Source organism: Bison bison, unplaced genomic scaffold (assembly GCF_000754665.1).
Source record: "Bison bison bison isolate TAMUID 2011002044 unplaced genomic scaffold, Bison_UMD1.0 scf7180017864471, whole genome shotgun sequence".
NCBI classification, from domain to species: domain Eukaryota; kingdom Metazoa; phylum Chordata; class Mammalia; order Artiodactyla; family Bovidae; genus Bison; species Bison bison.
Genome location: NW_011495032.1, coordinates 35733121 through 35757484, shown reverse-complemented (window position 1 = coordinate 35757484; position 24364 = coordinate 35733121). Strand labels below are relative to the sequence as shown.

General features: G+C 36.6%; 1 protein-coding gene across 1 annotated transcript in view; it reads right to left on the bottom strand.

Annotated features, from left to right (window-relative positions):
- LOC105003852 (sperm-associated antigen 16 protein-like) overlaps nt 1-24364 on the bottom strand; it is a 517190-nt gene that overhangs the window by 490085 nt on the left and 2741 nt on the right. Inside the window, exon 3 of the mRNA XM_010861284.1 lies at nt 9186-9313. Within this exon, the coding sequence (XP_010859586.1) occupies nt 9186-9313 (128 nt within the window). The remainder of the gene's footprint in view (nt 1-9185; nt 9314-24364) is intronic.

Sequence of the window (24364 nt, the reverse complement as noted above, 5' to 3'; positions counted from 1 at the left end):
TTAAATATATATTTTGCTCTAATATATTGCTTGTCTGTTTAGGGGATATAAGGAGAAGGCAATGGCACCCCACTCCAGTACTCTTGCCTGGAAAATCCCATGGAAGGAGGAGCCTGGTAGGCTGCAGTCCATGGGGTCGCTAGGAGTCAGACACAACTGAGCGACTTCACTTTCACTTTTCACTTTCATGCATTGGAGAAGAAATGGCAACCCACTCCAGTGTTCTTGCCTGGAGAATCCCAGGGTTGGGGGAGCCTGGTGGGCTGCCGTCTATGAGGTCACACAGAGTCGGACACGACTGAAGCGACTTAGCAGCAGCAGCAGCAGCAGCAGCAGCAGTTAGGGGATATAAATATCATGAAAATAACAGAATTCAACTTATTGTAAATTGCTGTTTAGTCGATAAGTCGTGTCTGTCTCTTTTGCAACCCCATAGACTGAAGTCCACGAGGCTCCTCTGTCCATGGGATTTTCCAGGCAAGAATACTGGAGTAGGTTGCTATTTGCTTCTCCAGGGAATCTTCTCAACCCAGGAATCAAACCTGTGTCTCCTGAATCTTAGGCAGATTCTTTACCACTAAGCCACCAGGGATCCTCGTTTTATAAATATACATTGTAAAATTCAAGTTAAATTTATAGTTATAAAAAGGATCTAATATTTAACTTGGAAATACATTTTAAAATATAGTAGTGATTCCTTATAAACATATATAATTGGTAGCCCAAAGAAGATCAGAGATACTGATCTATGCTAAAAAATTACATTTCCATGATGCCCATTTTTTTTTGCATTAAAAGCTACTTAGTCACTTTTTCTTTATTTCTGGTGGTGCTTCTATGGAAGTGCATGGGACAGTAATGACATGAAATTAACTACTTGCCAGGCAGCACATGCAGCTGTGAATTGTGTTCACAGTGGAGCCCAATGGGTCCCATTCACCTCTAAGTCTACTTGCAAGTTTAATAAGCTTCCCAGACTTGACATGACCAACCCCACATTCCAAACCTGGCCCTCCCTTAGCCTTGAAATTAATAGCCACTCTGTCTTCATTTGATCTGACCAAAAACCCTGGAGTCATCCATAATTCTTCTCTCTCAGCCTATACCCAGCCTACCCAAAAATCCTGCTCACTTTCTCATCAAAAACTAAAAATCTTACCATTTAGTCTCTATAACACTATCTATAACCTAGCCCAGAAAATCTTTATAACTCTCTTAAATTACTGAAATAGTTCCTAACTAGTCTGCCAGCTTCTACTCTTAACCTCCATTGACAGTCTAATTCCCACACAGTTGTCAGAACATCTTGTTGTTATATAATATAAGCCAAATTGCATAATTCTTCTCGCAATCTTCTAATAGCTTTCCAGCATTCTCAGAATAAAATTCACAGTCCTCTTTACTATGATTCGTGAGGACTTAAGTCTCTCTCTCTCTGGTCCCCAAGTACCTAACTTCATTTTCTTCTCCTCTTCTATTAATCCAAGTTCACTTACTCTGTTTCTAGCAGACTCCTTGTTGGAACATTCTGGACATGCTACCAGAAATATATAGATCCATGCTAAAAAATTACATTTCTATGATGCCCATTTTTTTTTTTGCATTAAAAGCTACTTAGTCACTTTTTATTTATTTCTGATGACTGCTTCTATGGAAGTTCATGGGATAGGACTTTGCGTTTGTTGTTTCCTCAACTCTAATTTTCTTCTTTATTTGGTGTATGTCTCACTTCCTCACCCACTTCAGGTTTTTATTACATGTCAGCTTCTCAGAAGAGTCCTGGCTCCTTGTGTTTAACCTCAGGCCACCCTCTATTCCATGTCCCTCTGTCTGCTTTGTGTTTCTCTGTAGCACTTATGATCATCAAAGATACAAGAGCATATATGTGTTCACTATTGGTTTATTACTTGTTCCTTGTAACAAATGTAAGCTGCTGGAAACATATTTCTATGTATTTAGTTAATGGTCCAGAGTCGTACCTGATAAATGCTAACTACATTTTTGCTGAATGAGTAAATGTGAAAGTACTTTCAGTCTTTCTTTTTTTAAAATGTTTCATTAATCTTATATATCCTAATGCATCTATTTTCACAAAAATATTGTGCATTAGTTAGGGAAGTTAAATCAGGACGTCAGGCAAAGCTTGATGACAACTGAAAACTCTCCAAGCAACACATGACCCAGAGATGCACTTGCCTTCTAGCACACAACTTGTCACTTTCAAAGTTTGCTGATTCCAGCTATGAGGATGAAACTGGAGAGAGCAGAGTATCCTATTGGAAGACTTAAGAGATGACTCACTTCAGAAGGCTAGGAGATAGAATCTTCCAATAGGCCCAGGGAGGAGGAAACTGAATTGGTGAGTATTTAGCCAGTCTCTGCCATCTATAAATTAGGAAAACACTAAGATTTCATGTTCTTTTTCAATTTTTTTTGGTAAATTAATTTATTTATTTTAATTGGAGGCTAATTACTTTATAAAATACTTCAAAATAATATATACTGCATGTCTGCTGAATTCCATGATGGAAACAAAGTATTAATAGAATGTTAGGATTGACAGTAACTGAAGGAATGAAGAGTAAAACATTAGTTACATATTTCAAGAACTGCCTACCCAAGGAGGTAACATCTGAGCTGAGATTTTAGAGAGAAGAATGAGCCAGACATGCACAAACTGGAGAAGTAAAAACTCAAATAGAGGGAAGAGTTAGTATAAAGACCGGAGGGCAGAGATAAGAATAGGGAGAAGATTGGGTAGTTTAGTCTTAACAAGGAAGCAGGGAGAGCATGCAGTCAATGCAACGAGAGGTGGACAACGGTCCCAACCAGAAGAGTGCTGTAGGCCTCAGTAAGAAGTTTGGGATCTTACTTTAAAACAGGGGGGAGACATTATCGTACTGAAAGCAGTGAATTTTATATTCTGGTTTATATTTTTAAAAGATAAATTTAGCTAGCATGAAGTAAATGAATTAGTAGGCTTTTGCAATAGTGTAAGATATGGCCACAGTAATATAGATAGAGAGAAGTGGGAAAATGTAAATGTGTTTTGGAGGCAAAACCTATCAGACTTACTCTTGGATTGATGGTGGGAATTGTGGGGTGAGAGAATGAGTAATTAAAATTACTTCTAGGCTTTTAGCTTGAATAAGTTCATGTAAATTCACATTTTGCTTTTGCAAAATGGTGAAGATCAGTAGAGCCAGTTTTCTGAGGGAAAACAAGAGTTCTTTCTGAACGTGGTAATTTGAAGAAGCCTATTAGGTGTTCAAGCCCAAGGGAGATGTCAATGGTAGAGATATTGCCAAGGGGATTATCTATCGTTGTGTGATCAGCTGCCCAGTCATGTCTGACTCTTTGTGACCCCATGGAATGTAGTCTAACAAGCTCCTCTGTCCATGGGATTTTTCAGGTAAGAATACTGGAGCGGGTTGCCATTTCCTACTCTGTGGAGAGTACTTAAAGACTGAGCTTGGAAGAGGCCACAGGAAAAAGTGTAGACTGTGAAAAGATGAAGCCAGAAGGCTGAGCCAGAGCAGTTACCAGCCATAAGTCTGGCAGAAGAGAAGCAGCCTACTGACAAGACACTGAGCAGGACAGTCTGGGACCCAGCAGGAAGACCAGGACCAGGCAAATAATGAAGTCAAGAGAGTAATCACAGGGGTGGTGGGCTGTATCAACTGCAGCTAAGAGGAGAAGAATGAGTGAGTGGCCACTGGTGGTGGGCATGGCAGCAGCCAATGACTGACAAGAGTCAGTTCCAGAGTAGAGGACAGAGGAGTTCCACTGAATGGGAAGAGTAAGTAAAAACTGTTAGTTCAATCAGCACTATTGCCAACCTTTTTAGGGAAATGAGCAGAGCAGCTTCTGGGGAAACAGCATAGGTTTGGTGGGGGCAGGGAGGGGGTGGTTGGTCAAGAAAATGTTTTTTTTTTAACTAATGGGAGTTAATGTTCTAGGCTGATGTAAAGCATCTTGTAAAGGCAGGAGAAAGACAGCTATCTTAGTATTCAAAAACTCTGTTAACTAATCTGATTTAACCTATGAAACTGCACTCTATAAAAATGAAAATTAGTAAGACACCAAGAATTTTTAAATTATATGGAATTTAATGTGCATTTATTTTATTATGACCTTATTAGAAAAATCCAGCAAAAATACATTTTAATAAATCTGTGTTTTCCAGGGAAACAATATATAATTAGCAAATTCTGCACTTAAAAACAGTCTAATGAATTATTTTAATATTTAAGTTTAAAGCAATTATCCTAGGTTAAATTTGTCAGGGGAAAAAGTATCTTGGCCAAACTCATGGGTTATATAGTTGTAGGTTACTGACAAATTTATATGCTTGATTGTAAAAATAGAAACTATTTCCTTGGTCTTTTTCTTTAATACAATGTATGGACTTATCCACTATTTTGTGGTTTGTTTTTGAGTTAACTGGACCTGATACAAATTCTTTCTGTGTAATTCACAAGGTTTCTGAGCCTCATCTGTGTGTGTGTGAATGTGTAAGTAAAAGAGACAGAGACAGAGAGACATAAAGAAACAGGGGAAACAGCTGAATCCTGGCATTTACAGATGCTTACTAAAATGGTTTATTGTTATTATTGATATTCTTTCATTATCATTGTTATTACTGTTATTGTTATTTTGATGAAGTTAAGAAACCTATACACCATAGAGGAAGAATTTCATTTACACTCATGGTAATTTAAAATCAAAATAAATTCACAGCTACATATAAAGCAATTTTTTTTATTCTTCAAAGAAACATATAACTGAGTCAATGAACATTATACTATTAAAGACCTCAACATTCAAAAAAGTGAGATCATGGCATCGAGTCCCATAACTTCATGGCAAATAGATGAGGAAACAATGGAAACAGTGACAGACTATATTTTCTTGCACTCCAAAATCACTGCAGACAGTGACTGCAGCCATGAAATTAAAAGACACTTGTTCCTTGGAAGAAAAACTATTATAAACCTAGATGGTGTATTAGAAAGCAGAGACGTCACTATGCTGACAAAGGTCCACATAGTCAGAGCTATGGTTTTTCCAGTAGTCATGTATGGATGTGACAGTTGGACCATAAAGGAGGCTGAGCACTGAAGAACTGATGTCTTCAAACTGTGGTGTTAGAGAAGACTCTTGAGAGTCCCTTGGAGAGCAAGGAGATCAAAGCAGTTAATCCTAAAGGAAATCAACCCTGACTATTCACTGGAAAGATGGATGCTAAAGCTGAAGCTCCAATACTTTGGCCACTTTATGCAAAGAGTTGACTCACTGGAAAAGAACCTAATACTGGTTTCCTCAGTGTGTATGCCCAGCAGTGGGATTGCTGGATCATAAGGCAGTTCTATTTCCAGTTTTTTATGGAATCTCCACACTGTTCTCCATAGTGGCTGTACTAGTTTGCATTCCCACCAACAGTGTAAGAGGGTTCCCTTTTCTCCACACCCTCTCCAGCATTTATTATTTGTAGACTTTTGGATTGCAGCCATTCTGACTGGTGTGAAATGGTACCTCATAGTGGTTTTGATTTGCATTTCTCTGATAATGAGTGATGTTGAGCATCTTTTCATGTGTTTGTTAGCCATCTGTATGTCTTCTTTGTAGAAATGTCTATTTAGTTCTTTGGCCCATTTTTTGATTGGGTCATTTATTTTTCTGGAGTTGAGCTGTGGGAGTTGCTTGTATATTTTTGAGATTAGTTGTTTGTCAGTTGCTTCATTTGCTATTATTTTCTCCCATTCTGAAGGCTGTCTTTTCACCTTGCTAATAGTTTCCTTTGATGTGCAGAAGGTTTTAAGGTTAATTAGGTCCCATTTGTTTATTTTTGCTTTTATTTCCAATATTCTGGGAGGTGGGTCATAGAGGATCCTGCTGTGATGTATGTCAGAGAGTGTTTTGCCTATGTTCTCCTCAGAAGGGAAAGAGACACATGTACCCCAATGTTCATCGCAGCACTGTTTATAATAGCCAGGACATGGAAGCAACCTAGATGTCCATCAGCAGATGAATGGATAAGAAAGCTGTGGTACATATACACAATGGAGTATTACTCAGCCATTAAAAAGAATACATTTGAATCAGTTCTAATGAGGCAGATGAAACTGGAGCCTATTATACAGAGTGAAGTAAGCCAGAAGGAAAAACACCATTACAGTATACTAACGCATATATATGGAATTTAGAAAGATGGTAACAATAACCCTTTGTACGAGACAGCAAAAGAGACACTGATGTATATAACAGTCTTATGGACTCTATGGGAGAGGGAGAGGGTGGGAAGATTTGGGAGAATGGCATTGAAACATGTAAAATATCATGTATGAAACGAGATGCCAGTCCAGGTTCGATGCACGATACTGGATGCATGGGGCTAGAGCACTGGGACGACCCAGAGGGATGGTATGCGGAGGGAGGAGGGAGGAGGGTTCAGGATGGGGAACACATGTATACCTGTGGTGGATTCATTTTGATATTTGGCAAAACTAATACAATTATGTAAAGTTTAAAAAAAAAAAAAGAACCTAATACTGGGAAAGACTGAGGGCAGGATGAGAAAGGGGCAACAGAGGATAAGATGATTGGATGGCATCATCGACTCAATGGACATGAGTTTGAGCAAACTCTGGGAGATAGTAAAGGACAGGGAAGCTTGGAGTGCTGAAGTCCATGGGGTCTAAAAGAGCTGGACATGACCGATGGACTGAGCAACATTAAAGACTTATAAAGTACCAAACTTCTGCGTGTATATATGGACTGAAGGGAGTGTGGTAATTGGTTTTAAAATTAAGAACAGAGAATATTAAATTATCTGAGCAACACTAGAAATTTACAGTTGAGTTTTTTATTATGGCCAGTTAAGGACTGGTGGTATACAATAAGAATACAGAGAAAGCAGTAGAAGAAAACAAGGTAGGAGGGGGAAAAACAAACCTGGAACCCAAAAGAAATGGCTGTATCAGGAAGCAGAAAGTGAGACAAATTGAAAAGAAACAAACAGTCAGAGAGAAAAAAAAAAAGGGAGGGGGGTTCCCAGGGAAATGAGTTGTCCCAAAGTCACAGCTTAATTTTCCTTTGAGGTATGTTACTCTGGAAGATTAGTGATTATCATTTTCTACTCACAATTGATCTGTTTTTTCTTACTGTCTAACTCATAATGCTAGAATATTTTCTCCTAATGGGCTAACTAGTGAAGATTATGACAGAGAAATTGTTCCCTGGGTTGCAGTAGTAGTTATCAGGGCAGCTGTCTTTCCAAAGGCTGCAAATAAATTCAGCTGAAATCTAGATTTTGTCTTTGACTAAGAGTCAAATGTTTCCCATGTTTTCTTTTCCTTGTTTTCATTTAGCGAAAGCTTCTCTCTTAACCTTCACATAGTCATTGGTCACTGTAGGCTGCGCTTACAGTACCTAGACTGTTCAGAGATCCCAGATTGTGCACCAGCAGACTAGCACAGGCTGTTCCTACCAGCTGAGGTCCAGGATCACAAAGCATCAAAGGAGTTTGTTATTCGCCCTTTAAAAGCCTGTTGTGTTTGCTACTGTGAAATAATTAAAAATTAATCAAGGTGATGAAATATGAGTGTGATAAGCAGAACTGCTATCAATGAAAATTAAATTAATGCTGCAGAAAAGTGAGGAGATCATCTGAGTGTCTCAAGCTCTTGTTTTAGATTACGGAAATTACAAAATTGAACTTGTTGGTGATGCATTATTGGAAAGAAATATGATGTAGAATTCCAATCAACAGTCACTTAATCAAAGAAAAAGTCATGACCTTACATCAAAAGACTGGGATGTGAGTGCAGATGAACTGTTTTAAGTTGAAATAGACTATTTAAGGAATGAATGTATCATTATTATAGTTCTTTTTACTAACAAACTTTTTCAACTCATTAACCTACAGGTTTTCATCATGGCAGAAAAGATCATATTTACTGTGCTCATAAGCAGGGTACCATAGACAGTATTCTTGGTACATGCAAATAATCAAACAAATGGGTCTTAGAAAGTAAATTCCACAGAAGTTCATTCAGAGCAAATGAAAATCTCATCACAGGTAAGTGTACGTTATTAGAGTTGGTTAACACTCTCTTCTGAGACATTCGTCCTCATTAAACACAACAGGGGCTTCCCTAGGGGCTCAATTGGTAGAGTCTGCCTGCAAAGTGGAGACCCAGGTTCCATCCCTGAGTGGGGGAGATTCCCTGGAGAAGAAAAGGCAACCCACGCGACTCTTCTTGCCGGGAGAATCCCATGGACAGAGGAGCCAGGCGGGCTACAGTCCATGGGGCCACAAAGAGTCGGACACAATTGAGTGACTAACACTTTCACTTTTCATTTTCTTTCAAATATAACAGGAGTTATTATGACAAACATGTATGTCAAGTATTTTTGTACAAATCCTAGAGTTCTTAAAGGTCAGTAATAAACTTGGGATTATATGAACAAATACAAGAAAACAATATTACTTACCTAAACTGTAATCAAAATGATATATCTATGATTATTTACAAAAGCTGACCACTTAGTAAGAAATTAATCTACCATAGAAATCTATGATAGGCTGTATATTTACTGATTCTTCACAGAAATATTTTTCTCAAACACTCTAAATAAGAGCAGTATAAATTTTACAAGATTTTAAACATTTGCTATAAATGTAAATATTCAGATTCATAAAATAGTACATTTTAATAAATACCAAATAATAGGCTTCACTTTCACACTGATGTGATTATGGTTTGCAAAACTATGATCCTCAAAAGAAAACAAAACAATGTGTTAATGAGGAAAAAAAAGTACACTGGCAAAATTTTAGGTAAAATAATCAAATGAAATGCATAGTTGCTGAGATCCTATTTTTAAAAAAATCCTACAAACCTCTCTAAAAACAACGTGTGCTTCATTTTAACCAAGAACCTGCAACCTCTACATTAAAAATGCACAGTCGTGCACTTGGGCTGTACTGCCATCAAGTGCCTAAACCAATTAGTATTGAGGTTCTTGCAGCAGCTTTAAGCAGATTCTTTCAGTGTTACAAGTAGTAATTTCAGATACAGGCTAAGAGCAAACCACTTTGATCATAAACAGCTACAAGAGCATCAAAATTTAGACATGACAATAAAACCTCAAAAGTATTAATAAAACATCAAGAATCCTACCAGCTCACTGGAAGTTCATGAAGTCTGAATATGTTATTCAGCTTGTAGTCAAATTTTGCTGGACAAAGATTCTCTTTGCCTAAATCCAGGTTTGGATTTGGTTGCATATGTGTAGGAAATTCTGAATCCTAGAGAAAAAATAAAGAACTCTGTGTAAAATAGAAACTCATTGTACACACTGATACAGTCTTATTTAATATTTTATTAAAAAACAAATGCTACTATTAAATCCATCATTCTTGATTTTAGTTTTGAGAAAATATGCGATAAATATAAATTTTTAAATAAGGAATATATCTAACTGCATAAATCTAAACTGCATGCTACATGGTAAAACTTACTTGCAAACATCCCTTTACTGAATTACAATGAAACACAATATAGCATTTCTTATATATTATTGGCCTATTGTCCTTTTTCAATAAGTTTCCATCCCCAACAGTATTATTTTTATATTCCTTTTGTTGTCTATAGATGGGGAACTGAACAAATTTTAACTGGATAACAAAATAACAATATTCACTAACAATTATGGTTTTCTTTACATCTGAGGACACTCAGATAATTTAAAGTTACTTACTAAAGATAACGGAGAAGGCAATGGCACCCCACTCCAGTACTTTTGTCTAGAAAATCCCATGGACAGAGGAGCCTGGTAGGCTGCAGTCCAAAAGATTTCTGTCATAAGCATTTTAAGTTTCACATACATTAGAATCCACATCTGCCATGTATTGGTCATTTCCCTCCAAAATGATGAAAAAGATAATTTTCATCCCCTGAGAAAGCAGTCTCTCCTCAGTGGAAAGAAGACATCCTATGAATAGCACTTGAAAGTGAAGTGTTAGTCATTCAGTCCTGTCCGACTCTTTGTGACTGCATGGACTATAGTCCACAGGCTCCTCTGTCCATGGAATTCTCCATGGAAGAATACTGAAGTGGGTTGCCATTTCTTTCTCCAAGGGATCTTTCCGACTCAGGTATTGAACCTGGGTCTCCGGCACTGCAGGCAGACTTTTTACAAACTGAGCCACCAGATGGATGGATCAATTGTTCAACTCAACAGAAAAAGGAACTGATCAGTCCTTAACACTTTGAAATTGCCTTCAAAAGAGGGAGACACATTAGTTGTTTGCACATGCATTCATTTGTTCAAAAGGTATTTTGCAGTACTACTTTATCCCAAACATTATTCTAGGTATGGGGAATCCACTAATGAACAAAGCAGATAAAAAGACTTGCCCTGTAAAGGTTACATTGTAACAGATTATTTAATATATCCTCAGAGTTTGGAGAATTACAAAGATAATTTTAATAAATGAAGTGTCTTTCTGATAACAAAGCAATATATTAATACATTCTTTTAGAAATTTTATGCATTTTATACTACTACAAAGAAAAAAATTAAACTTTTTTTACTACCAGATTAATTACTATTAGATTCCCTGGTAGCTCTGAGAATCTGTCTGAGTGATAATAATTAGTGTTATCACTTTGGTTTACAACTTGTCTGTCTCTGTATCTCAATTTTTACAAAATTGGAACCATCCTCTATTATCCACCCTCCATCTTTCATTTAACATTACTGCATTTTCACAGTAGTCTATTTTGAAAGAATGCAAACACCACATTTTACTTAAAATAAGCTATATTTGTTTCCCATATGATTATCAATGCTATGAACATGGTTTTCTATCTATAAATCTCCACTTTACTGACTGCATCCTTAAAGCACAGTTTAGAAGTGTAAGTGAATAATCATCCAAAGAAAATATATTTTTTTTAAATCATGATACCCTTTCACAGATTTCTCTTTAGAATTATTACATGAATTCATACCCCTGCCGGTTTTATAATAATATATACAATGCACCACACATCTTTGTTATGGACCCACTCACACAGGTATTTATTTCTTTGGGAAATATTTATTATTGTCTATGTAAGGACAGGCATTGGCTTCAGATCTTACAATATATCACTGACCAAAACAGACAAAATTGCCTCCCTTGTGGAGACTGCATTCAATCATGATGACACCATGAACAATAAAATAATAAATATATAAATTATAAGGTAGAATATCTGAAAAAAATGTTGCTAATCCATATATAAAAATATTTCATTGGTGTTTCACTGATTAGATTGACTATTTTTATATTTCTTTTTGTACTTCATTTTTCCTCAAGTGTGTATATATGCCTTCTGCCCATTTCCCTATTGTTGTGATAGTACTTCATTTTAATAATATTGCCTGTGTTAGAAATGGAGGAAGGGTAAATTATTATGTTGGAAAATACAGAAAGGTGGTGGGAATCTGGTCTTAGTATAATTTTTTGACTACATGGAAATATCTAGAACCAGAAACTTATTATTTACAGCAATTTGTATAAGCACTGTTAAATCAATCATTAGTAAAACTAATACAATGAGGCATTTAAGAAACCTAATCAACTGATTTTAATAAAACCTAATCAACTACAACCTGTTTGATAAAACTGAGAAGAATATAGGGAAAGATTTACAAGAGCAGTGAAGGCATGATAATAGCAATCCTATCTCAATATAGATATGGAGAATCCCATGGATGGAGGAGCCTGGTGGGCTGCCGTCTATGGGGTCACACAGAGTCAGACACGACTGAAGCGACTTAGCAGCAGCAGCAGCAGCAGCAGCAGAGGCAAAACATAAGATACTTTATAACCCAGGCTGTATACTGAAACATTCCAGGAGACAATAGCAGGCAGGAAACAATCAATCAGCAGGCAGGATCAGAGAGGTAAACCCAGGATAAATAAATACGGACAATGCACAGAGGATAGAAGAATGAAAATAAATCTTAAAACTATTTGAAATTATATGACTATTGTCCTTCCTTTGTATTGACAAGGTACAACTGGAGGGCAAGGCTAAACTGTCAGTAATGGGCCTTGGTAGGTCAATGGTTCTCAACTCAGTACATGTTGAAATCACCATGTAGCTTTTTAAAAAATACCAATATCACCAAACCCTACTCCAGATCAATTAAGTAATAATGCCAGAAAGTGAAGCTCTGACATTGGTATTTATGTTAAAGCTCTTCATGTGAAAAAAAGTAGTGATTGATAATTGTGACTTTTCCTCACAAATCAGTTTCACCACATACTAGTATGTGAATTTATTCAAGCTACTCACCAAGCTTTCTAAGCTGTATTTTCCCACATGTAAAATACAACCAAAATCACACTGAATTCATTGACTTGAGGATTAAGTGAGTTAATCTCTGTAGAGCACCAATCACATGCTTGGCATCTAATAAATCCTTAATAAACATTAGCTAGTTCTGTGTTTATTTTTATTATTGCTGCAATTAGTGGCACATGTTAGTCTCAACTGGTGAGTAAATTCATTGAGTTATTTCATACTTTACTTATTTATTATAAAACACTTTCTCTTAATCAAATCAAAGGTTTAATTTCTTCTGGTATGCTGATTACAGAATAGTTTCCTATGATCCAACCTGTCAGAGTTCAGTCCCATATCTGGTTAACTGCTGGCTGTCTCTCTTTGTCCCGGAATCAATAATAAATGGAGTTCTCTTGCTTCACTGACCAGCCAGTTGGGATTAACACAGCCTTGCTGCTTATATTCACAGGATGAAAGACCAGATGGGCAACTTTCTCTCCACTTCAGTGATACATCAGTTAGGTATCCCCTGTATCTATCCTGATTGGGAAGTCAATTATCTATTTGGCCTCCTTCCACATGAGTCTCTTGGGTACCAAGGCTCTGTGTCTGTGCCATTTAACTTCTGTCTGCTTCTCTGTCTTGTTTAATGCTTTCCATTGATAACCCACAACAATCTTGAATCTGAAGCTCAAAATTATTCACTCAGGCATTCACTTAAAACATTTGAGTGTTTACTTCATGTCAGGCATTAGTTTAATTTTACCAGACCACAAATATAAGGAAAATACACTCCTTTCCTTACAAGGACTCAGTCTCAAGAAGGAATAGTATAAATGAAAAGGACAGCTAGAGTAGAAATATGTAGACAATATTAAGGTGAAGAAATATGCAATAAAACTATAGGAATGAAGTAGATAAAGTTATCATATTGCATATATTGTGATTTACATCGATAGACATTAGAGATAGATCGGTAATATGTATAAAGCTAAATGGGAAAAGGGAATTATAAAGAGATCATATAACTATAAATGTACTACAGTTATAAAGTAGTAATGTTCATATATGCAATTAATGAACAGAAGATATAAAAGAAAAACATTTCATTAAATCTAGCAACAATAAAACACACTTACCTTGTAGAACGCTAATACAAAACTCAAAACTAATACAATTATGTAAAGTTTAAAAATAAAGTAAAATTAGAGAAAAAAAAATTAAAAAAAAAAAGAAAAACATACTTTATTCAGAGATATAAAACAGGGATTGATTTAATATAGATATCCCACGGACTCAGGAAGTCTATTAACAAAGTTCTTGAGAAGTTTGATTTAAATATTTAATATATTTCAAATAAAAACTTTACTGCGAATTTTGAGGAGCCTTAGAAAATCATTCTAAAATTAATCTGGAAGAACAAACCAGACAATATTGTTTTGACATTTATAATATCTCCATTTTATACTTGAGAAGACAAACTCATAGTAATTAATCCAAATACAAGCAACCAGTCTAACTCAGTTCAGTTCAGTCACTCAGTTGTGTCTGTCTCTTTGCAACCCCATGGACTGCAGCACTCCAGGCTTTTCTGACCAACTCCCGGAGCTTGATCAAACTCACATCCATCGAGTCAGTAATGCCATACAACCATCTCATCCTCTGTTGTCCCCTTTCCTCCTGTCTTCAATCTTTCCCAGCATCAGTGTCTTTTCAAATGTGTCATCTCAGCTTCAGCATCAGTCCTTCCAATGAATATTCAGGACTGATTTGCTTTAGGATGGACTGGTTGGATCTCCTTGCTGTCCAAGGTACTCTCAAGAGTCTTCTCCAACACCACAGTTCAAAAGCATCAATTCTTCGGTGCTCAGCTTTCTTTATAGTCCAACCCTCATATCCATACAGGACAACTGGAAAAATAATAGCCTTGACTAGATGGACCTTTGTTGGCAAAGAAATGTCTCTGCTTTTTAATATGCTGTCTAGGTTGGTATAACTTTTCTTCCAAGCAGCAAGCGTCTTTTAATTTCATGGCTGCAGTCACCATCTGCAGTGATTCTGGAGCCCCCCAAAATAAAGACTGTCAAGATGCCATGATCTTAGTTTTCTGAATGTTGAGCTTTAAGACAGATTTTTCACTCTTCTCTTTCACTTTCATCAAGAGGCTCTTTAGTTGTTCTTCACGTTCTACCATAAGGGTAGTGTCAACTGCATATCTGAGGTTATTGATGCTTCTACTGACAATCTTAATTCAAGTTTGTGCTTCATCCAGCCAAGCATTTTTCATGATGTACTCTGCATATGTTAAATAAGCAGTGTGACAATATACAGCCTTGATGTACTCCTTTCCCGATTTGGAACCAGTCTGTTTTTCCATGTCCAGTTCTAATTGTTGCTTCTTGACCTACATGCAGATTTCTCAGGAGGCATGTCAGGTGGTCTGGTATTCCTATATCTTGAAAATTTTTCCACACTTTTTTTGTGATCCATACGGTCAAAGGCTTTGGCATAGTCAATAAAGCAGAAGTAGACAATTTTATGGATCTCTCTTGCTTTTTTGATGATCCAACGGACGTTGGCAATTTGATATCTGGTTCCGCTGCCTTTTCTAAATCCAGCTTGAACATCTGGAAGTTCACGATTCACGTACCATTGAAGCCTGGCTTGGAGAATTTTGAGCATTACTTTGTGAGCCTGTGAGATGAGTGTAATTATGTGGTAGTTTGAGCATTCTTTGGCATCTGAACTTTTTCAGTCCTGTGGCTACTGCTGAGTTTTTCAAATTTGCTGGCATATTGACTGCAGCACTTTCACAGCATCATGTTTTAGGATCTGAAATAACTCAACTGGAATTCCATCACCTCCACTAGCTTTGTTCGTTGTGATGCTTCCTAAGGCCCACTTGACTTTACATTCCAGGATGTCTGGCTCTACATGAGTGATCACACCATCGTGATTACCTGGGTTATGAAGAACTTTTTTGTACAGTTCTTCTGTGTATTCTTGCCATGTCTTCTTAATATCTTCTGCTTCTGTTACAGCCATACCATTCTGTCCTTTATTGTGCCCATCTTTGCATGAAAATATCTCTTGGTATCTCAAATTTTCTTGAAGAGGTCTCTAGTCTTTCCCATTCTGTTGTTTTCCTCTATTTCTTTGCACTGATCACTGAGGAAGGCTTTCTTATCTCTCCTTGCTATTCTTTGGAACTCTGCATTCTAATGGGTATATCTTTCCTTTTCTCCTTTGCCTTTAGCTTCTCTTCTTTTCATAGCTATTTGTAAGGCCTCCTCAGACAACCATTTTGCCTCTTTGCATTTCTTTTTCCTGGGGATGGTCTTGATCACTGCCTCCTGTACGAGGCCACAAACCTCCATCCATAGTTCATCAGGCACTCTATCAGATCTAATCCCTTGAATCTATTTCTCACTTCCATTGTATAATCATAAGGAATTTGATTTAGGTCATACCTGAATGGTTAGTGGTTTTCCCTACTTTCTTCAATTTAAAAGTCTTAATTTTGCCATAAGGAGTTCATGATCTGAGCCACAGTCAGCTTCCAGTCTTGTCTTTGCTGACTATATAGAGCTTCTCCATCTTTGGCTACAAAGAATATAATCAATCTGATTTCAGTATTGACCATCCTGTGATGTCCATGTGTGGAGTTTTCTGTTGTGTTGTTGGAAGAGGGTGTTTGCTATGACCAGTGTATTCTCTTGGCATAACTCTATTAGTTAGCCTTTGCCCTGCTTCATTCTGCACTCCAAGACCAAATTTGCCCCTTACTCCAACTATTTATTGACTCCCTACTTTTGCATTCCAGCCCGCTATAATGAAAAGGATATCTTTTTTGGGTGTTAGTTCTAGAAGGTCTTGTAAGTCTTCAGAGAACTGTTCAACTGCAGCTTATTCAGCATTACTGGTCAGGACATAGACTTGGATTACCATGATATTGAATGGTTAGCCTTGGACACGAACAGAGATCATTCTGCCGTTTTGGGGACTGCATCCAAGTACTGCATTTTGGAGTCTTTTGTTGACTATGATGGCTACTCCATTTCATTCTTGCCCACAGTAGTAGATATAATGTTCTATCTCTAAATGTCTCCAAATCTAACAAGTTTTCAACTATTACAAAATGATGACTAAGCAAGAATGGATATTTCCTTAATCTTTCAATTATCAAATTGAGTAAAGTTATAAGTTTTTTAATGTAATAATGCAAACTGTTGGATAAGATATGGAAAATATTTCTTCACTTTGGATGACTATAAACTGACTTGACATTTTCAAAGAAATATCAATCAAAATAAAAACTGACTTGGCAATTCCACAGCTAGGAATTTGTCTTATGGATAATCTCTCAATGTTTCACCAAATTATATACACAAGCTTTCTTTTTCATTTGTGTTTTTTGTTTTTGTGGTTTGCTTTTATTTTATAATATGCTGCATTTCCTACAATTTTAGATATAAAGGACAACTTAATTATGTATCAATACCTTTATTTATTGTAAAATTATGGTACTACTCTGCTACACCATCTTTAAATAGACTGAAGTACATCCAGTACTGTTATAACCCTATGGCCCAGTTGTTAAAATACTGAAAAACATTTGTATTACTTGGAAAATAGCCGCTATCCAAAGCATATACTCTATATTCCTCTTACAGCCACACTTTATCTACTTCTTTGGGTACATGCCCTGACCCAATTTATTTATAATATTGCCCTAATTACGGTGATTTTTGCCACACCTGGGGCTCCCGGACCATTCTCCCATCCTACATCCAGCATCTATTCTGATTGGTCAGTTCTCATGCTCTAATGTTAACTTGTCAAACACTTTGAATATCACTCTAAATTTATATGTATTTATGCAAAATTAACTCTATATTACTAACTTAAAAATGTATAGAATGGCATATTAAAATCAATCCATTTTTATAAAATAAACAAAGGATCTACAGGTAAGGGTTAATGGATTGTGATACATTTTTTAGAGAGAGAAAACAAGAATCCTAACAGTGGTCATGAGGAGGAGATCAAGATGAAAGAGCAGAAAAATGTGGAGCTCACCAACCCCCATGCATGCATGCATGCTAAGTCGTTTCAGTCATGTCCAACTCTGTGCGACCCTATGGACAGCAACCCACCAGGCTCCTCTGTGCACAGGATTCTCTAGGCAAGAATATTGGAGTGGGTTGCCAATTCCTTCTCCAATGCATGAAAGTGAAAAGTGAAAGTGAAGTCGCTTCAGTCATGTCCGACTCTTAGCAACCCCATGGACTGCAGCCTACCAGTGGGTTGCCATTGCCTTCTCCAACCCACATAAACACATCCAAAATTCAACAACATGGAACAATTCTCACTGAAAACAGAGACTGGAAGAAGACCCACAAGTAGGCAGGCAGAAAGGGAACAGAAGCAATTAGACTGGCACTGAGCCCCTAGGAGGGGACACAGAAGAGGAGTGGGACTACACGGGCTGGACAACCCTTCCCAGGGGGTGGGCAGTTGAATCCCCATCTAGGGTGTATGACACCAAGATACACTTAGCTGGTTTGAAAACCAGTGGGACTGACAATGGAGCTGTAAGAAAGTTAGACTCTGCTTGTGAAGAGTGCACACATGCTTGTTCAGTCCCAAAACAAGGCAAAGGAAGCAGACTGAAACTGCCCAGTGGTCAGTTTCCCCACAACTGTCCCAGCATGCTTGGTGGGAATCTAAATTTCCATAGCCACTATGGAAAACATTTTGGGGAGGTTCCTTGAAAAATTGAAAATAGAACAACCATATGATCTAGAATTTCTACTATGGGGTATATATTTGATGAAAACAAAAATATTTTAAAAAGATACCTGCACTCCCATGTTTATAATAGCATTATTTGCAGTAGTCAAGATATGAAAACAACTTAATTGTCCAGCAACAGATGAATGAATAAAAAATATGTGGTAGGCTTCCCTGGTGGCTCAGATGGTAAAGAATCTATCTGCAATGCAAGAGGACCTGGGTTCAATCCCTGGTTTGGGAAGATCCCCTGGAGAATTGAATGCAATCCTACTGCTAATATTCTTACCTGGAGAGTTCCATGGACTGATGAACCTGGCAGGCAACAGTCCATGGGATCACAAAAAGTCAATCATATACAACTGAGCGATTAACAATGAAATATTGCTTGGTCATAAAGAAGAATGAACTATTTCCATAAAAATGAATGACATATTTGAAACAACATAGATGGACCCAAATGTTGTTATGCTTAGTGAAATAAGCCAGATAGGTAAAGAAATATACTGTATTATCATTTATATGTGGAATCTAAAAAATGAAACAGATGAATAAGGTAAAACAGAAACAGATGTACATATACAGAACAAACTAGTGGTTACCAGTGGGGAGAGGAAAAGGTAGAAGGGAAAGACAGGGTTGAAGATTAAGAGACATAAACAACAGTATAAAATAAATAAGCTATAAAGATGTATTATACAGTATAGGGAATATAGTCAATATTTTATAGTAACTTTAAATGGAGTATAATATATAAAAATATTTAATCACTGCTATGTACCTGAAACCAATATAATATTATAAATGAACTAGATTTCAATAAAAATATAAAAAATTTTAAAAAGGGGAAGTAGCTGTGAATGTTCACAGCAGCGCTATTTATAAGATGTGGAAGCTAAGATATGGTTGTTGTTGTTGTTGCTGCTGTGGTTCAGTCACTAAATTGTTTGTCTCTTTGAGACACTGTGAACTGTAGCCCACCAGGCTCCTCTGTCCATGGGATTTCCCAGGCAAGAACACTGGAGTGAGTTGACATTTCCTTGCTAAGACATGGAAGCAACCTAAATGTCCATCAGCAGGCAAATGTATAAAGGAAATATGGTATATACATACATGTAATGGAATATTAATCAACCATAAAAAAGAATGAAATATGCCATTTGTAGCAATAAGAATACATCTAGAGATCATCATATTAAGTGACCTAAGTCAGAAGTGAGACAAATATCATATGATAACACTTATACATGGAATCTTAAAAAATAATACAAATGAACTTATTTACAAAACAGAAATAAACTCACAGACACAGAAAAGAAACTTAAAATTACCAAAGGGTAAAGCAGAGAGAGGAATAAATTGGGAATTTGGAATTAACAGATTTATACTTCTATGTATAAAATAGATAAGCAACAGAGACCTACTGTTAGTACAGGGAACTATATTCAGTATCTTGTCATAATCTATAATGGAAAAAACACTGAAAAAGAACATATCTGAATCAGTTTGCTGTATACCTGAAACACTTGTATATACTATACTTCAATTTAGAAAATGAAAAAATTATATTAAAAAACAATAAAACATTGAAAAAAATTAAAAATGAAATAAGAAGAAGCAGGCAGGAGGCTTAGGATCAGCAAATGGGATGGGATGATGGAAACAGAGTCTACAGTGATGTCCTTTGAAGTTGAAGGAAGAGACCATTTTCCAGGCAATCTAAGTAGCCTCTGTTTGCAGCTATTTCGAGGAAAGGATTCTCCCCTAAGGCCTCCAGAAGAAAGCCAGCCCTGACACCTTGATTTCAGACTTCTGCCTTCCAGAACTGTGACTTAATAAATAAGTGTTGTTTTAGCCGAAAAAAAAAAAATAGTTGTCATCAATGGATGTAGTAAATTAGAAAAGACCCTGAATGCTGGGAAAGATTGAGGGCAGGAGGAGAAGGGGACGACAGAGGATGCAATGGCTGGTTGGCATCACCAACTCAAGGGACATGAGTTTGAGCAAACTCCAGAGACGGTAAAGGACAGGGAAGCCTGGCATGCTACAGTCCACATGGTCGCAAAGAACAAAACAACAACAGAGATCAGAGCAAAGGGAAAAGGATTAATTACTTTTAATATTATACCTTTCTTTACTGTTTGAATATTTTATCACATGAATAGTATTTTCTTAATTTTTCAAATAAAGTAATATATATAAAGAATCTATCTAGTCTACACATATTAAATGCCCTCAAATTTGTGACTAGTATTTTCAAACCATGGCTCAACTTGATATGATATAGTTAAAACCTTAGATTTTAAAAGACTGTTCAAATAAAACAAATCTGGTTAATACAGCAGAGACTATTAAGAGTTCTTTTACATTTCCCCACCTCCCTTACAGTTAAACTGAGTTAAAGTTACAGGGTTCTGAAAAACAGGATGTAAGTAGAAATAATGTAAGTTGTTTCTAGTCCTAGCTTTTAAACATCCCAACATAGTTCCAGATTTTGTTGTCACCAGATGGATGTCAATATACATGAGTCACTGAATGGAAGACAGCTATGCAGAGGCGTGACACTACCCACAGTTAGTATGAACCTTAGTTGTAAAAAGCACGTTGCGTTTGGGGTCTTACCTCTTGTAGTAGCTAATGTTGCTTACACTGACTAGTACAGATGAAAATTATGATGCTTAATTATGTGCCTACAACTGCAGGCAAATAATTAAGGTGGTAAAGCATCACCTGCAATGCAGGAGACAGGCTAGGTTCGATCCCTGGGTAGGGAAGATCCTTTGGAGAAGGAAATGGCAACCCATCCCAGTACTCTTGCCTGGAGAATTCCATGAACAGAGGAGCCTGGTAGGCTATATATAGTCCATGGGGTCGAAAAGAGTCAGACACGACTGAGCAACTAACACACACAATTATTTGCCATTTGTATTAATTTTAAAAACTACAAGGTTAAAGGATGAATGTTTTCAAGTAGACATGGCATTAAATGAACACTGCTGTAAAACAAATTTTAATGTGATTTTTTCTCTCCCTCTCCTAAACTCCTATGTTGAGAGGAATTTACTAGAAAAAGGGAAATTTTGTTCAGGCTTCTGTGTCCTCATTATTTCATTCATCACTCAAGTAGTCCATTGCCTGCTAACAAACTTCACACATCACTACCTAGGAATGACTGACAGCTGACATTATCTGCAAGACTTGATTGAGCTAATTGACATTCACAGTCTGAGCATAAAAATGAGAGTGAGGGAAAGTCTTCCTCTTTACTTATGTGTTCTTGCTTGACCTTCATCTGTGTTTGCATTGTGTGGCTTTAGATTGTAGAGATTATACTTGCAAAATGTTTTCACAAGTATTTAGGCATTTTTAGGAATACTCCTAAAACGAATAATTCTTTAAAGTTTATTCTGTATATGACTATATCAAGCAAATAATTCTTCTGTATTTAAAAGCTATGCCTGAGTCATTCTTTACTTTGACCCACATCAAATTAGGCTAAAGTAAAAAGACTAACAAAAATAAAACATACAACCACTAAATTATCACTTGAGAACCCCTCTAGGTTGCCACATTCTTCAAGTATATTTCTAGATTAACCTACTTATTTGTGCCAAATCCTCACAATAGCTCTGCATGTTGGGTATCGTCTCTCTTTGACAGATGGACAAAAATAGAGCTCAGGTAGGAGCTGGTCAGTGGAGTATTCAGCTAATTGGTCAGTGATAGGACCAAGAATCAGATTCTATCTTTCTGGCCCTAGGGTCTTGGTTATTTCTTCTTTGCCCTATAGCTCCAGGATCTATGCCAGTATTCTTGTGTCTCCAACTGGACTCTGTTAACTAAGATCTATTGATGAAATAAGACTTAACTTTTCTTCTAGTTTAAGAACCATTTGGCTTAATTATAAACCACAAACAAACAGCTCCTGAAATTGCTGAGGAGAATGCCATATCTATGTGGAATTTTCAAGAAATCATCTTCAGACAGGCTTGGAGGTTAGGAGGAGGTGGATAAAGATGAACGTGATGAGACTGTATATCACTTTGATTACAACAAGGACGTACAAAGATTGTTTATCATCCTCATTTTATGATGAGTAAAATCAGTTTAAAATAACCTAACCCTGTTCCCAACGTCATGGATTCTTTAGGTTAAGAACCTCAAATTGAAATCCAAGTTTGTTTGACTCCAAAATCCTTTTCATTTTACCATATTTTTTCAGTTCTTTCATCAAAGCCTGTTGATTTAAACCTTTTTATTTTTTTAATTTTATTTTATTTTTAAATTTTACATAATTGTATTAGTTTTGCCAAATATCAAAATGAATGAGCTTCCTAAACAAAAAAGAGTAAAGATAATGAAACTTTGTTTTTCCTCCCTCAGGGGCTTGGTAAAAATTATGAATACTACAGTCAAATAGTACAACTTTGTCCACTCTTTAGTTTTTTGGTCTCCTTCTACTTATAATAATTACAGCACTTTCTGCTCTTTATTCAGCCCCTCTTTGTGCAGTTTCCAACCTGCTATAAGCCACAAAATACCTCGACAAGATTACTTAAGAATATTTTCTTAGCTATGCCAATAAGGTTCTGTATGAATAACTTCTACAAAGTAGCACAATAATTTTTAATGTAGATCTCTCGTGGGATCTCTCTGATGGTTTTGTTGAGGGATACATCTACATTTTTGATGATTTAGACTCCAGAAGATTCAATATAGATTAATGAATAAACTTGTGAAAACTAGTTTAACTATTTAGGAACATAAGGCAGAAAATTGTATCTTATCCTGCTCCCAAATAAATTTCAAATGGATTAAAGATCAATGTTAAAATGAAATCATGAAAGAACCAGAAATAACATGTAAGTAAATATATTATTTTGGAGTACAGAAGCTCTATCCAAGCATAATATTGAGGAAGAAATTGTGAAGTAAAAACAGCTTTAACGATTACACAATTTTTAAAATTTCTAATATTAAAAAAAGTCAAGGGAAAGACTGTAAGGAAAATGTTGGCATTTAAAAGTAATACTATAAAGTACAGAAGGATATTTTAAAATTAATCATAAAAACTAAACTCTTGGGGGAAAAAAAGAAAAAGTCTATAGATACACAAATCACCCATAAAGTAGTCAGTAAACATGTAGAAATGGTCAGTCTCACTAATTATTTAATAGACACATAAAAACAAATGAGGTGTTATTCATTTGCAAACTGGTAAACTATACTTTATATGTATGGATGTGAGAGTTGGACTGTGAAGAAAGCTGAACGCCGAAGAACTGATGCTTTTGAACTGTGGTGTTGGAGAATACTTTTGAGACTCCCTTGGACTGCAAAGAGATCCAACCAGTCCATTCTGAAGGAGATCAGCCCTGGGATTTCTTTGGAAGGAATGATGCTAAAGCTGAAACTCCAGTACTTTGGCCACCTCATGCGAAGAGTTGACTCATTGGAAAAGACTGTGATGCTGGGAGGGATTGGGGGCAGGAGGAGAAAGGGATGACAGAGGACGAGATGGCTGGATGGCATCACTGACTGGATGGACGTGAGTCTGAGTGAACTCCGGGAGTTGGTGATGGACAGGGAGGCCTGTCGTGCTGCGATTCATGGGGTCACAAAGAGTCGGACACGACTGAGCGACTGAACTGAACTGAACTGAACTAAAACTATACTTTCAATGAGAAATTGGTGAGATACTCTCACACACAGCAAGTAGAAATATAAATTTATATAATTTTTAGCAGGAAATTTGATGATATGTATCAAATTTATTAAGAAATGATCAAATAACTTTTATCAATAAGCCTATTTCTAAAAATGTACTCTAGGAAAATATTCACATCAGCATGCTAAGATGTATATATAAAAATGTCCATGGACCATTATTCATTATAGTGAAATACTAAAAACACCTAAATTTTTAAAAAAGGGATTAGTTAATTGAACAATACTGTGCATCTAGGTAATGGGACAATATTTAGCTATTCAGTTCAGTTCAGTTCAGTCAGTCAGTCATGTCCGACTCTTTGCAACCCCATGAATCGCAGCACGCCAGGCCTCCCTGTCCATCGCCAACTCCCAGAGTTTACTCAAACTCATGTTCATTGAGTCAGTGATGCTATCCAGCCATCTCATCCTCTGTCATCCCCTTCTCCTCCTGCCCTCAATCCCTCCCAGCATCAGAGTCTTACTGAGTCAACTCTTCACATGAGGTGGCCAAA